General features: G+C 38.5%; 2 protein-coding genes across 5 annotated transcripts in view; one reads left to right on the forward strand and one right to left on the reverse strand.

Moving 5' to 3' along the window:
* arnt2 (aryl-hydrocarbon receptor nuclear translocator 2) overlaps window positions 1-6976 on the forward strand; it is a 44502-nt gene extending 37526 nt beyond the window's left edge. For 2 of the 4 annotated variants that reach the window (XM_055022408.1, XM_055022407.1), the window contains 3 exons: window positions 2881-3031; window positions 4091-4236; window positions 4308-6976. In XM_055022408.1, the coding sequence (XP_054878383.1) occupies window positions 2881-3031; window positions 4091-4236; window positions 4308-4406 (396 nt within the window). In that variant the 3' untranslated portion in view covers window positions 4407-6976. Of the gene's footprint in view, window positions 1-458; window positions 1254-2880; window positions 3032-4090; window positions 4237-4307 lie in introns of those variants that run through there. The other 2 variants (XR_008604985.1, XM_055022409.1) reach the window with 2 other exon arrangements.
* A 424-nt stretch (window positions 6977-7400) lies between these two features.
* pop4 (POP4 homolog, ribonuclease P/MRP subunit) lies at window positions 7401-13596 on the reverse strand. Its single transcript, XM_055022410.1, has 7 exons — window positions 13482-13596; window positions 12477-12532; window positions 12096-12328; window positions 11931-12008; window positions 11786-11847; window positions 11371-11472; window positions 7401-9331 (listed from the first exon to the last, which is right to left on the reverse strand). The coding sequence occupies exons 1-7, from the start codon at window positions 13486-13488 to the stop codon at window positions 9195-9197; spliced, it is 675 nt and encodes a 224-aa protein (XP_054878385.1). The 5' UTR covers window positions 13489-13596; the 3' UTR covers window positions 7401-9194.
* Window positions 13597-14747: the final 1151 nt, after the last annotated feature.

Consider the following 14747-nt stretch of genomic DNA (forward strand, 5'->3'; position numbering starts at 1 on the left):
AAAACCTGCAGCAAAAAACTTAAAAAGTACTGTGTGTTTACTCATCTCCCACATATCATTAGGATTAGCAGTATTTGTTCTACTGTCATTGAAATAATTTAGACCTATGAAACTCTTTATGTTTTTCATTCATCATTGGTAAGATGAATAAACAATAAAAACTATCGATGTAACACCGCACAATACATACCTTGAAATTTTGGTAAAAATTAATCTCCAGACAAAGCTGATCTTCATCAAATGGCCAGTATTAAACCCTATCTGTTTCAGGAAGAAATGCCCCTTTTCACTGGCTTTAACGGTCCCAGCTCCACTCTACTGGACTTGCTTTGTGAGCATTTCCACCAGTAATTTTTGATGCCGGTTCCTGCTTTTTAGGTCCTTACTTTCAGAGTAAGGCCAGCTGGGCCATCCCTACTTGTGTGGGTGACGCAAGCTTTGCTCCTATTCACTAATAGAGAGAAGAAAAGCAAACAGCGTAAAATTTCAAACTCGCTGCAACTCAGGAGTAATGGAATCAGCAAGCGGTGGAACAATGAGATCCCGGCTTTTCTTTGCATCGGACTTCAATATTCAGTGGCAACTTGATGGAGCAGTGAAGAATGAGTCGTTTTTCTCAGCGTAGCAGAGAGATCGGCAAGCCTCGGTTAGCCACTTCGGAGCCTGACAGCCCCACGATGCACCCCGACTCAGATGCATGATAATGCCCTGCCAGGTTTGTAGATATATCTGTCTGTTTTTTACTGTATTTAAGGTTCCATACATAAAGTCATGGAAGACTTTTGAAATAATAAGTCTGCTGTATTTTCATTGCACAACATGTGCATGTTCTAGAGACACTCAGTTGCACATTCCTTCGGATCAGAGTGAAATTTTATTCATAGCTGCACAGGACTAAAACTTACAAGTAATTACATTTTGTCTTTAATGTACACAACTATCCTGTTATTTATAATTGTGTATGAATGGTAAAAAAAAATGTGTTTGTATACATACAAAGTAATGTCTGTTTACATTAGTAACTCTGTTATGTATTTACATTCATATTCTATAAGATATAATATCTGATTACTTTTCCCAGGGAACAGAAGAAGAAGAACATGGTTGACATGATAAACAAAGGAGAGAACCATCAGCAACATGAACAACTACTCTTGGATAGTAGCTACCAGCAAAGAGATGGCAGAGCTCCATATAAAAGAGATGAGGGAAACAAAAGAATGCAAAATAAATGCTGTTGTGCTCTCAATGAATGAAGTCTCTTTTTCATACCCACTCCACACATTATTGTATATAATGTAGTTTGTATAGCATCAAAGTCTTAATACAATCCTCTCAAAAATGTGACGAGCCTTTGACAGAGTGAAAAACACTATATTATGTGTTTCATTGACGTTTGACATTGTAGATTACCAATGAAGGCATATGCATTATTCAGCAAACCAAATATTTTGACATTACTGTCAGGGTTGTTATCAAAAGGAACCCAGAATACCAGCCCAGGGTTTCCCCCAGTGTATTATAAGCCTGGCGGCCTGCCATGCTTTGCTAGTCCCCCACCAGGCTAAGCGTTACTTATTTTTATTTTTAGAAAAATTTATAATTGGGGGAGGGGGAAATTGTTTCTTTTTTTTTTTTCCTTTTTAGATAAATCTGTAAGCCAGCTTGCAAAGCTGAGTGTTTAGTGCTCTGTTTGTGCTGTTAAAATGTTTGTTTGTGCAACTTTGGTTTCTGAAATATTAAAAATAATTTTTTAGGTCATCCAGAGTTCACCATCACCCCATCTTACTTTGTTAGTACAAGTTTGTGCCATTAAAACTACTGCAGTGAAGTTGTTTTCAAGTTGGATATTGGATATAACGATATCAGCGGGGTGAGCGGCACATAGCTCAAGGTTGGTCAAAATTAGCGTTCATAAATCGGATCAACCATTCTCTACCGCTCCCTTGTCAAGCACTCAGAGATTCACTGAGGGATTGTCAACAAATTTCAGACTCCTGAAAAACAAATGTAAATGGACCAACTGACACAAAATTTATGCTGTTTTATGAGATGCACTATTCTCTAGTGAATTGTTAGTCATACTCAATATTTTTAATAATTGTAATATTAAAAAGTATTTTTTCTGGTAGGCACTGGTTTTGCGTGTGTTCAAATAAGATTCATACTGCCGATTTTCACTTTGGCTTATAATATAGTCATTTATTATCAGAATAATGTTCATTGTCTTGTTTTCCATAGATCCATATGAATACGACATAAATCAAAACAGTTGAAAACTGTTTGCCTCTTCCCATTAACAACACCTGAACAGAATCACACTTGACCCTAAACTCACCCGCTTCAGACACAGCTGGAGGCGGTGCACTATACCCCCACGTCCAGGAGGCGTGAGCCTGCTACAGATCGAGCCGGGTCTGTGGAAATGCGTTCACTCTGAAAGTAGAGTGAAGCCAAGACGGGCTGAGTAGAGCAGGGCTGCTGAAGTAGAGCCAGTGGAAAACGGGCAACAGTATGAAGAGAGCTCAGAGGGAGCTGTGAGAACATTTCAATTTAGGATAAAACCAAAGTGAAAAATTATTTTATGCCACTAGGTGAATACCTTGTTTGCTAATCAAATGTTTTACTTTTGGAACAATTTTTTGTTTAGTTAAATGTGCTTTATTATTTCTTAGGCTTCTATCTTCATTTAATATCCAGAGTTTTGTTTGTTCTAATGATTACAAATTAAATTCATAAGTTTTCTCATCTTAGTGAGATGCTGTTTATTTCAGGAATGCTTAACAGGAATGTACCAACGGGAATAGTAAACAAAGTTTGTTTTTTCAAATCATCTCTGATGTATAGACGGCCTTTTTAACCAGTTTTTCTGGTGTCCAGCCCAGCAAATCCCAGTCCAGTCCATTTGGTATCGGTTCTGGCCACAACTACCAGACTGACCCCGCCTCCTACAGTCCTCTATCGTCCCCGGCAACATCCTCGCCCAGTGGAAACGCTTACTCAGGCCTGACAAACCGCAGCACAGCCTTTGGTAAGCCTTGCTCTCCAGTCACCATGTCAGTGGAGGTTACTGCTGTTTTTGGCACATCTGACAATGTAAATGTAATCTGACTAAATAAGGTTAGAAGCGAGGTAATAAACATCTCGTATGTTTCAATATAGAAACATACTCGAAACAAACATATAGAATCATTTCTCCCTTTGGGGAGAAATGGTGGCACCTGTGACGTGGCCGTCACAGGTTCACGTCCCAGCCTGGTGGCCTTGCCAGGCTGGGCGTGCCTTCCTTCTTTTTTTCTCACTATCCATTTTCTATCTGACACTCAATAAAACCTTTTAAAAAAAAGAAACTTATCCTTTGTGTTTTATACTTAAAAAGATTTAAGATCTGACATCGATTGATTTCTTTGTTACATTTACCACAATTCGTCTTTATTAGTGTCACATCAAAGCAAAATAAAAATATACTGGAAACTGTAAAGGGCCAGTAATGGCAAAACGAAGGGTGGATAGAAAGAGGTTTGGGAGCATGACTTATTTTTCTTGTTTGCTAGGACAGGTTATATCCACACACCCTCACACTGAAATATGTTAAGATCCAAATTATTAATGACTAACAGTAGCACTTTAGCTAACTGTAGTCAGCATGTACAAAGCAACATTTCGTTGCTTTGAACATGCGACAGTGCAATGACAATAAAGTTGAATTCTATTCTATTATCTTGGCAAAGAGTTTATTGAAAACTGGAACTATGTGTGTCTGGTCAGATGCTCTTTCTGAAGTGAAAGCAGATCAATCTTCTCTTGTTTCAGCTCATTAGAATTACCACAATTATTTCTTATTTGTCATAGACTTTTTTACTCATAAATAAAAGTCAGTCAGAAGTTTTATCCATTTCTTCTGGAGCAATGCCTTTTGGTTTCTTTCCCAAAAGAAATGTATTTATTAATGCTCTGTGACATTAATAAATACATATCTGACATAATCTTTGTCTGACAATCAGAAAGGAAGATGCTAAAGAATTTCTAAATACTAAGTAGAATATTACAAAAATAAGTTGTGATCTAAGAAATTTGTCAATGTTTCCAGATGTGTCAGGAGAAGGTGGTCAAAGTGGAGGCCAGTTCCAGGGTCGGCCCAGTGAGGTCTGGTCCCAGTGGCAGAACCAGCATCATTCCCAGCAGTCGGGGGAGCAGCACTCACACACCAACCCCAGCCAGACAGAGGTCTTCCAGGTACAGCCCAAACTACTCACGAGTTGGCTCCTGTTTACAGACATGTGACCTTTGACCCCATGTCTCTACAGGACATGCTGCCTATGGCTGGAGATCCCAGCCAGGGGACAGCGAACTACAACATTGAGGATTTTGCGGATCTCGGCATGTTTCCACCCTTCTCTGAGTAAAGGCCTCTCTACGGCCGACCGATGGACTTATGTTTGCTTCCTCTGTTTCATCTAATTTTTTTTTTTTTTTTTTATAAGAGCAGCACTGGGCCACCTTAGAAAAATTAATGACATCATCTTGAAAAGACATTCATTACTGTCATTATTTCAGGAGCAAAATAATGCTCCTTATATAAGGCCTGAAGAATGAACTGGTTGAAGGATGCCCTCACACACTCGGGTTTCTGCTGAATGGAGAGTCTTAGTTAGTCAAACCTTTCTCAGCTTGTGATTGAACGTTGATGTCCTCTATGGTCAGCATTATGAAGGCATGCCTTCCAGCTAGAACAGTCAGATCTGTCAGAGCTCATCACCATCATTAAGACTGAATGAAGGAGAACTTACTTTCAGTTTTCTTAAAGAACAATAGGAATATGAAAAACTGTGTTACCTTAAATGTCCAACTCTTCCTACATGCTAGAATTTTTACTTTCAAATTGTTAATCTAATCTAAAACATTTTTTTTATATATATATAGCACCGATCAATTGACATCTAATACCCAAGTAATTAGTATGTTTTTTGGGTATTAGATCCTGTTCCTGTTTATTGATTGTATCTATAATAAAACCTCTTCTATTTAGATTGTTTTAGTCAGTAAAAATTTTATAAAGGTAACAATAGATTCTTTGAAGCAAAAATATGAATAATGTTGCAATTCTGTTGAATTCCAAACTTCTACCTCCACCAAGGAACCCGCAGAACATTTTTTCAGTTATGGTCAGTAAAAAGTTTTCTTCAGCTATTTAATTTTTGAATTAAATAAAGTTCACCTGAAGGAAGTCGTATCTTTATAGGCGAAAACGCAGAACAGATCTGCGATTTTTGTCAATTGTAATTGACAAAAAGCAGGTAGCGTAGCCTTCCATAAGAAACAAACTTAGTGCACCAAAAGGAATTTACTATATCACATTATGTTCACTATGTAAATATTTTATAAATTGTTGAAATCCATTTGAATTCCTTTTATATCTTCACTTTAATTAGACTTCTGACAAGTAGCAGATCTCATGAGGAAGGAATCAGTGTTCAAGACGGTTTTGCCGTTCTCTTTATAGTGACGACATTGTGGGTCTTATGTATAATTTTCAACTTCAAAAATGAATCATTCCTCATCCATTTTGAAATACTGTACTACAAGTTGTACTACAATACATCAATAAAGGAACTAGCAATGCAGCGCAGAAGGAAAGCAGCAACATAGTTTTTGCCTTTATGTTTTACTGATTAGGGGAGGAATAGCATTGAACAGATCGCTGGCTAGAGCGTGGACCAGTCACAGCCTCTGGGTTGGTGTAGGGAAAATAATGAGCATGTTTTGATACACGTCAGACGGCCCAGCTGTCAATTGCATTATAAAGGCTTTAAAAGTAAATTAAAATCTGCCAAGACAATAATCAGCAGGCAAAACTTTAAAGACCACTGGATCTTGGGCTGGTAAATCCTGATTGGTGCATCTCAATTTGGCTGGTCAATTTTCAGACTGACCAGCCAATCTGCAAATTGACTGTTCAGGTGGCAACAAGCAATAATCAGTAATAAACTATAATCTTTGTCATGTAATAAAATTACATAGACTATGACGAAAGTGGGTGATAAATAGTGATAAATCTTCAGTCCAAGGACAAATGGACTGAAGAATGTATCACATTCTTCAGTCCATTTGTCCTTGCTTTAATGCTCCCGCAGCAGGTGGAACAAACCTTGTCGTCTTCTAATTCATCTCAAAGTTTTCTTCTCCTTTCACAGGTGAAAGTGACTTTTGGTATAAATGACTGAACTGGTAAAGTCCAGTCACAATTATTTTCTCAATGTATATTATCCATACTTGAAGCCCTTTAAGTTGGAAAATGAAAAAAAATAAAATAAAAAAAAGACGTTTTAGGATCACTGGCTGCAGAGAGAAGACAATCCATTTCCCTCTCTCTCCATAGTGATGTCCTGATTTTTAGAAAACACTTCATGCATCAATAACAGGATTAAATGCATTTTAAAATGAATAAATTTTAGTATACCATTGCTGAGTTACTACTTAAAGTGCACTTCATGACGCTACCTGTTCATCATACCAGCCTGCTGCCCAGCAGTGAGCAGTATGTCTGTCTTCAGACATACTGCTGAAGACAGTATGTCTTCAGCAGCTGTCTACTGCTGAAGACAGTATGTCTTCAGCAGTATGTCAATTATATATTCATCAACCAAAAGGCTGAATAACAGCTTGCAGTGAAGTAACATTTACATGATGAACTGCGTGTCCATGACAAATGGAATAAACTTTCAACATCTTTTGCTAAGGATCTAAAATTTTTTTTTTTTCAATATTGTGATTTTTATGTCAACTCATCTTACATTCACAGAGTACATTCTTGTGTAAGTCTTAATGATACTGTGTATAATGTGTCTATTTAACTATTAGTACGTGTTGGTTAGCTAGTAAACTGTACATTGACTTCTAGACCTGTTTAAACTGTGTAAATGTGGCCCATTATTTTGTGTAAAACTGTGCTTGTGACAATAAATTTTTGATTTGGTGGCTTCCATTAAAGGTTTATTTAATTTTTTTTTTTTTTTACACAAAGACCTAACTTGTGGCAATTCTATTTGCACAAACAGACACTAATATTAGGTCAACATTTCCACAGCAAGTTACAATGAAGTTATTTAGTGGTCCAACTGAGGTTGTATCTCAAAAACATCTAAACACAGTCCATCCTCAGTCAGACATCTTCAGATTCCCTGTAATAGACAAGATTGTTCCTGCCAACAGCTGCCACCATTTTCAATAATTCTGAAGAATCTGAAGAAATGAGCTAAAGCAACATTTAATTTTCCTTTGGGATTAATGAAGTATTTTGCAATTTGAGTAATTATGATAGCCTTAAAACTAATAATAAAATTCTAACTAATTTTAGCTTTTACATGAGGTTTTTAACTGTGTAGCATGTTTTTGGTAGCACACATAATACTGCTGGCAAAGGCATTTAAGTTACTCTTAGCTTTTTAGCTAATTTTAGCTTTTCCATTTGTTTTTTCACATTGCATAAAATATGTCACATGTGCCAACATGCTAGTGCTAGACTAGATGCTATCATTACTATTTTAACTAGTTTTACCTTTTTATCTAATTTTAAGATAAATTGTTGTGACCCAACAGTTTAGCTTTCAGTATTTCTAGTTTGGTTGGGAATTTTGTATTGTCCACAAGTTCTTGCTCTTCTTCAACAGTTTTTCTGTGGTAATTATCCTGTTTAGGTACTTTGCAGTTTCATGCTTTGTTCTTTTGCTTCTGCCTATTCTTACATTTTTGCAGTTGACTTCAAATGCTTTTGCAATTTTCAACAGAACTGTATTTTCACAGGAAATTTTAATTGTTGTAGTTGACAGCTAGATGTCAATGTACTTCTATGTTTGCCATGAGCAAAGTGCGCATCATCAAGCGGCATTCATACCCCACCTTGGCTGTTTGATGACCTCAGTTGAATTAGTTAAGGGTTTAGCTAAGGGTTAACTAAAAAAAATGACTTTCACCAAAGTAATCACCATGAAGTGTATCAAGAAAAAAACAAAACACCTTTAGTTGACCTTGCAAATGGTTTTCCGCTTGGATCCGCTTCCTTTGATGTCTCCAACCGGCACTCAGAGTGTCTGTAATCAGAACTGTGACGATAATAATGTTTTATTAGGAGGAAATTATTATTTCTTATTGTTATGAAATCATAATAGCAAAAAAAATTTATATTTGAGTTAGAATGCTACAATATGGAAGATGGTGCTTAATTTGAAAATTCTGTACTTCACCAAACCTCCATTTCTAGATTTCTCAGGTAGTTTTCATCACATTCTAGACATCCAATCAAAACCATCTCCACATTATTATTATTATTATTATTATCTGCAAGACCCAGAAGGAACTTAATGCTGAACACTTAAGTCTAATTAGCTACATTAGGATTGGATTAGTTTTAAAAAGGGTTTGAGGACCCAAAATGCTGTGAAATTGAGCTTTTTATTTTTGAGTTGATTGATTTAAAAAACAAAACAATAAATAAGTTGCACTGTGGAAAATGAATCTGCTGCATATAAAACAATATATGAAGCGACAAAATGTTATGTTTCAATTGTTGACTGTGTACTCAATGACTTTGTATTTTTATTATATATAAAGTACTTTCAACTGCCTAGTTGCTGAAATGTGCTATAGAAATATACTTGATTCCTTTGTTAGAAATTCAGATTATTATCCTTTACATTTACATTTTTAGAATCTTGCTTTTTATTTTTCCAAATGCATCTAAAAATAACAAGGATCAAATTCTGGACGATTGAAGACTATAGGAGCCTGAATGACAGGCTCTTCGGGTGAAAATGGCCCAGAGTTCAGAGATCCACTTGGTTTCTAACATCTTAACTTACTCCTGACTCTCAAAAAGGAATGATTAGCACTCCAAGTAACAGTCCAGATAGATGACTACAAGCATCCTGAGTGACTCTGATCCCAGGAACACCCTGTGTCCAGCCTCTGTTCTGGCTGAGAGGATGCTCAAAACTGTACGTTAAGCTGCCTTTACACTCTCCTCATAGGTATTCATTCAGATGGATGTCTACACTCTTCACTGCCAGTGGTTTGATTAAACAGTCTGAGTTCTGCACAAGCTGTCTGTGAAGAGTACATGCCCTGTTGCATGCTTGTCATGTGTGCAGTTCCTTTATCATCCAGTAGGGGCAAAGAGATGACAGAGCTGGGCGCCTTTAGAGGTCTATAGTTCCTTTCACTTTGAACTTCTTGGCAGAACGTTCACTGGCTCGGAACTCCATTTTGTTTCCATAGAAGTGTGAAACAAAGCTGTCCATTTCTACAGAAAACACACTGTTCCTCTTTGGGATCACTGGACACAGGAGACAAGAAAACAAGCAGATGTTGAGTCTCCCATACAAACTGAGGGACAGTTCACAGCAACTGTATCTCGGTGAATACATGAAATCTTCTACAGCCATCACAAAAAAATAAAAAATAAAAAAAAAATAACAATAGCCAACATGTGAGCAAAGCATCATAAGCAAGCCAAGTCATAAAAACCAAAGATACATGTAGTACCTTTTATCTCTTCGTCTCAAACACAGAATCAATGACATTCATGTTGGTTAAATACAAACACAAGCATCATATTTGAAAAGATATGTATCAGAGTTAGGATTACAAATCCAAGTGGTCCAGGTTGCATTTGTAAAAAAAAAAAAAAAAAAAAGCAGTACAGCCCTTACATTTATAAAAGATATATTTAAGTATATCTTTTCATGGGACAACACTGATAAAATGACACTTTGACACAATGAAAAGTAATCTGTGCAGCTTATATAACGGAGTAAATTTATTCTTCCCTCAAATTAATTCCATATACATCCGTTAATGTCTAAACCACCAGAAACAAAAGTGAGTACACCCTTGGTGAAGGTTCCTGAAGTGTCACTATTTTGATGGCCACTATTATTTTCGAAAACTGCCTTAACTCTCCTGGGCATGGAGTCGCCAGAGCTTCACAGGATGCCACTGGAATGATTTTCTACTCATCCATGATGACATTACGAAGCTGGCAGATATTTGACACTCTGTGGTCCTTTGGATGCCCTAAGGATGTTCTATTGGGTTAAGTCTGAAGACAAGCTAGTTATTCACCTCTACCCTCAGCCTCTTCAGTAAAGCGGTGATCATCTTAAAAATGTGTTTGGGATCATTATTATGCTGGAAAGCTGTCCTGTGATGCAGCTTTGTGAGGGAGGGGACCAGGCTCTCCTTCAGTATTTCACGGTAGATTGGAGTTTATAAAATGTAACTTCATAACATCTGCTGCACTCCTGCAGCCCCAGACCATGCTGATCTCACCACTGTGCTTGACTATAGGCATCACAGACTTAACTTTGTACTCCTCACCTGATTGCCGCCACACATGTTGGAGACCATCTGGGCCAAACAAATTAATCTCGCTCTCATCAAACCATGGGACAGGGTTCCAGGAATTCATGTCCTTTGTTGACATGTCTTTCAGCAAACTGTTTCCAGGCTTTCATGTGTACAGACTTCAGAAGAGACTTCCTTCTGGGGTGTCAGCCATACAGACTCCTGCACCCCAGCATCTTTCAAACAGAATTTGTATGTGATGCTGAGCATGTGCACTGAGCTTCTTTGGATAACCAACACAAGATCTGTTCTGAGTGGACCCAGCTTAAAATGCTGGATGATCTTGACCACTGTGCCGCAAATCAGTTTCAGGGTGTTAGCAATCCTCCTGTAGCCTTGGCAATCTACATGTAACACACAAATTCATCTTTTAAGATTCTCGGAGAATTCTTTGACATAAGGTGCCATATGGAACTTTCAGTGTCCAGTATGAGAGATTGTGACTAAAAATTGGACACACCTGCTCCCTATGCACACCTAAGATGTAGTCACATGACATTTTGGAGGGAAATGACAAGCAGTCCTCAATTTGGACCCTGAGGAGTGTAGTCTCTTATGAGTGTACTCACTTTTGTTTCTGGTGGTTTAGACATTAATGGGTGCATGTAGAATTATTTTGAGGGAAGAATAAATTTACACCGTTACATAAGCTGCACAGACTACTTTTCATTCTGGCAAAGTGTCATTTTGTCAGTGTTGTCCCATGAACAGATATACTTAAATATCTTCAGAGATGTCAGGGGTGTACTCACTTTTGTGATAAACTGTAGATCTGAGCTGTTCAGATTGTTATAAAGAGATCAGATACATTTTGCATAAGTACAAAAAAACAAACAAACAAAAAAATCACATTCGAGTCTCTTCAGGCTGAGTATGAGCCATAGACTAAGTTTCATCAGTTGATAGTGAGAAGCAGCTAAGTCCAGCAATCAGGTACAAACACACAGAACCAAGGAAAGTTTCACTGACCTTTGACCTGGTCTTCTTTGGTGATTATTTTGAACACATGTTTGAATTCTTGGATGAGAATCCCTGTAGTTCCCACATAGGATGGACATTTGGAGCGCACCACTGTGACAGAAAGCAGCATGTTACAGTATGCAGGTCACAAGTTGACACCAGTATTCTGTTGCATCACTGCAGCAGCTAACTGCATTCAGTTAAAATTTCTAAGATTGTGACACACATTTTCCTGCTAATGAATCAAAAGGTGGCAACAAATGTCAGAGGAAATATAAACAGAAAATTCACAAATTTAGAGGAAAATGTTCTGATTCCTTCCAGACTTTATGACTGAAGGTAAAATGTTTCTTTTTCCCACCAACAATGCAGCCTGAATGGATCAACGGTGAGTGAGGGTCAGGCTCTTTATTGGGAAATCTACCTGTGATGACGGCTCCATGCAAGTCTGCCTTCATAAGCTTTTGCTGCACATACTGTGGATTCCTGGAAGAAAACATGTAGACAATCACCAGGAGAAGCAGGAAGTAGGACATCTGGGAGCTCTGCCTCCTGGTGGACTGACTTACACTGTCGGTTTGAGTCCACCACACAGGTCCACAACATATTGTCTCCATAGCTGGTGTAGCGGCAAGAAAAGCTCATACCTGCAAAGCCAAACAGAGCCATGATGGGGGAATTTCAGAAAAAAACACCTCCCTTTCCCCAACACACATCAAATCACCCCATCTAACCTCTGGTGTTGAGGCTTGATGTGGAAAACCTTCATCATTCGCTTCTGTCGCGCGTTGAGTCCTTTGGCTTTCTTCCTATTTTTGGTTCTAGTCGTATCTCTTCTGGGCCGACTGTAGCCCAGCAGCACGGCTTTATGAGTCAGCATGCTCTTCACATCCAGCCGGCTCGGCTGCTGAGTGCACTGCTTCAGATGGGCTTCAGTAAACTTTGCGGCTTTAGAGCTGTTGTGAGGCTACGAGACAGACAACACATCAATAAAGTGTGCGTACAGTGAGATACAAAAGTGTTTATTGCCCAAATAGAAACCAGATGATTGTTGCACACCTTATTGATTTTCAACAAAATTATGTACAACTTCCAATCAGAGAAAGTCAGCTCACCTCAACACCAAGATGCCTCACTAGATCTTGAGGAATTTTGCTGTAAACTTGTGCTTCTGTTGAAAGACACAAACAAACATCCCATTGGACAGAAACAAAAGTCATCTGTAGGGTTCAATGGTACTGCATGAGAACAACTATTGGAAGATTAAACATCAGAAAAAGACCCAGCATAATCAAACCATGAGCTTGACATGAGAATAATCATCGTTTATCACATTCCTGAATTTGGCTTTTCTAATTTAAAACTTCAAAGAAGTCGGTATGTAGTGCACATACCGACTTCAGGCAATCAGACTGACTGCTGGGGGTTGGGACTCTGCCTCTAGAACCATTGCTTTTAATGGAAGTATTTCAAAGTATGATGGAAATCACATGAACGATGTTTCTGAGTGTTGGACTAATTGGCAAAAAAGCTGTACGACATATTCATCTGCAGTCATTGAGTCGGCTCTAATTCGTCACCAAATTATTAATTGATAAGAGTTTTTTTAATATCTTAATTTTTACAGAATATAGTAAACAATTGTGTTTTGAGAACAGAATTGTTCTCACAGAGAGAACAGTCAGAACAGAGAGAACACTGAGAACAGTGAGAACACTCAGAGAGAACAGTGAGAACAGAGTGCTGCTCCTAATTTTAAATTTTAAAATAGGATATTTTAAACCTTTAAACTGTTTGTGTACGCGCGTGTGTTTGTAATACCTCGTGGAGACAATTTTCCTGACACATATACCAATACCAGGCTGTGGGGACCCACTGCCTGGTCCCACAAGGGGAAACGCTGTTATGGATCAAGGGTTACATTTAGGACTAAGGTGTCAATTGTGTTTTGGTTAGGGTTAGGTTAAGGGTAATATTCAGACTGTAGAAATGAATGGAAGTCAATGGAAAGTCCCCAGAAAGATAGAACACACAAAAATCTGTGTGTCCTATCTTTAGACTCTAAAGGAGTCTAAAGGAGTCAATCTTTCAACATTTATCTCCCTCGGTCTTTAACTCACCTTCCATCGCAGCTTTTTAAGGTTGACTGCAGACTAGATTCTAGACCTAACCTACCATCGACTCCGTTAGCTTCCCGCATGAGGCGGAAGGAAGATATCAGACATACAAGCCACTGTTTTGCTTCTTCTTCGTCCTGGTTTTACTGACGGTTGGCAACAAACTTAGTAGCATTACCGCCACTTACTGGTATGGAGTGTGGTTCGTGATTATTTATTTATATCGTTTCCCTCCGGCTGAGCTTCAAAAACATTCATATTACATCCACATCCCAGTAAAATTAATAATTCAATACAATAATTTTGTGCTTAACTGCATGTTTGGACTTCTATTTTTTATTTTCTTGCAGAAAATAAAAAATGTTCTGTTAGAAAAGTAAGAGAGAGCGAGAGAGTTACAGGGGTGGGACAATGAAACTGAAACACCTCTCATTTTAGTGTGGGAGGTTTTATGGCTGAATTTGACTAGCCTGGTGACCATTCTTCATTAATTGCACATTGCACCAGTAAGAGCAGAATGTGAAGGTCCAATTAGCAGGGTAAGAGCACAGTTTTGCTCAAAATATTGAAATGCACACAACATTATGGGTGACATACCAGAGTTCAAAAGAGGACAAATTGTTGGTCCACATCTTGCATCTGTGACCAAGACAGCAAGCCTTTGTGATGTGTCAAGAGCCACGGTATCCAGGGTAATGTCAGCATACCACCAAGAAGGACAAACCACATCCAACAGGATTAACTGTGGATGCAAGAGGAAGCTGTCTGAAAGGGATATTCGGATGCTAACCCGGATTGTATTCAAAAAACATAAAACCACGGTGCCGAAATTATGGCAGAATTAAATGTGCACCTCAAGTCTCGTGTTTCCACCAAAACTGTCTGTCGGGAGCTCCACAGGGTAAATATACACGGCCGGGCTGCTATAGCCAAACCTTTGGTCACTCGTGCCAATGCCAAACGTCGGTTTCAATGGTGCAAGGAGCGAAAATTTTGGGCTGTGGACAATGTGAAACATGTATTGTTCTATGATGAGTCCACCTTTTCTGTTTTCCCCACATCCAGACTGTTGCATACCCTGAGTGAAGCATGGGGGTGGATCAGTGATGGTTTGTGCTGCCCCTGTGTGTGTGTGTGTGTGTGTGTGTCTCTATATACACACACACACACACATATATATATATATAAAGAAATTCCCTTCTCACCCACCGCGGGTGGTTCTTATCCTCTGAGCTCGGGTCCTCTACCAGAGGCCTGGGAGCTTGAGGG

Source organism: Poeciliopsis prolifica, unplaced genomic scaffold, assembly GCF_027474105.1.
Source record: "Poeciliopsis prolifica strain line A6 unplaced genomic scaffold, Auburn_PproV2 SCAFFOLD086, whole genome shotgun sequence".
In the NCBI taxonomy this organism is placed as follows: Eukaryota; Metazoa; Chordata; class Actinopteri; order Cyprinodontiformes; family Poeciliidae; genus Poeciliopsis; species Poeciliopsis prolifica.

What these genes read in the sequence shown, in the direction of transcription:
- pop4 (XM_055022410.1), bottom strand. An exon ending in TGAGGCATCTTGGTGTTGAG is followed by an intron (nt 12,329 to 12,476) that starts GTGAGCTGACTT and finishes TCTGTCTCGTAG; the next exon opens with CCTCACAACAGCTCTAAAGC. An exon ending in ATCAAGCCTCAACACCAGAG is followed by an intron (nt 12,009 to 12,095) that starts GTTAGATGGGGT and finishes TTGGCTTTGCAG; the next exon opens with GTATGAGCTTTTCTTGCCGC.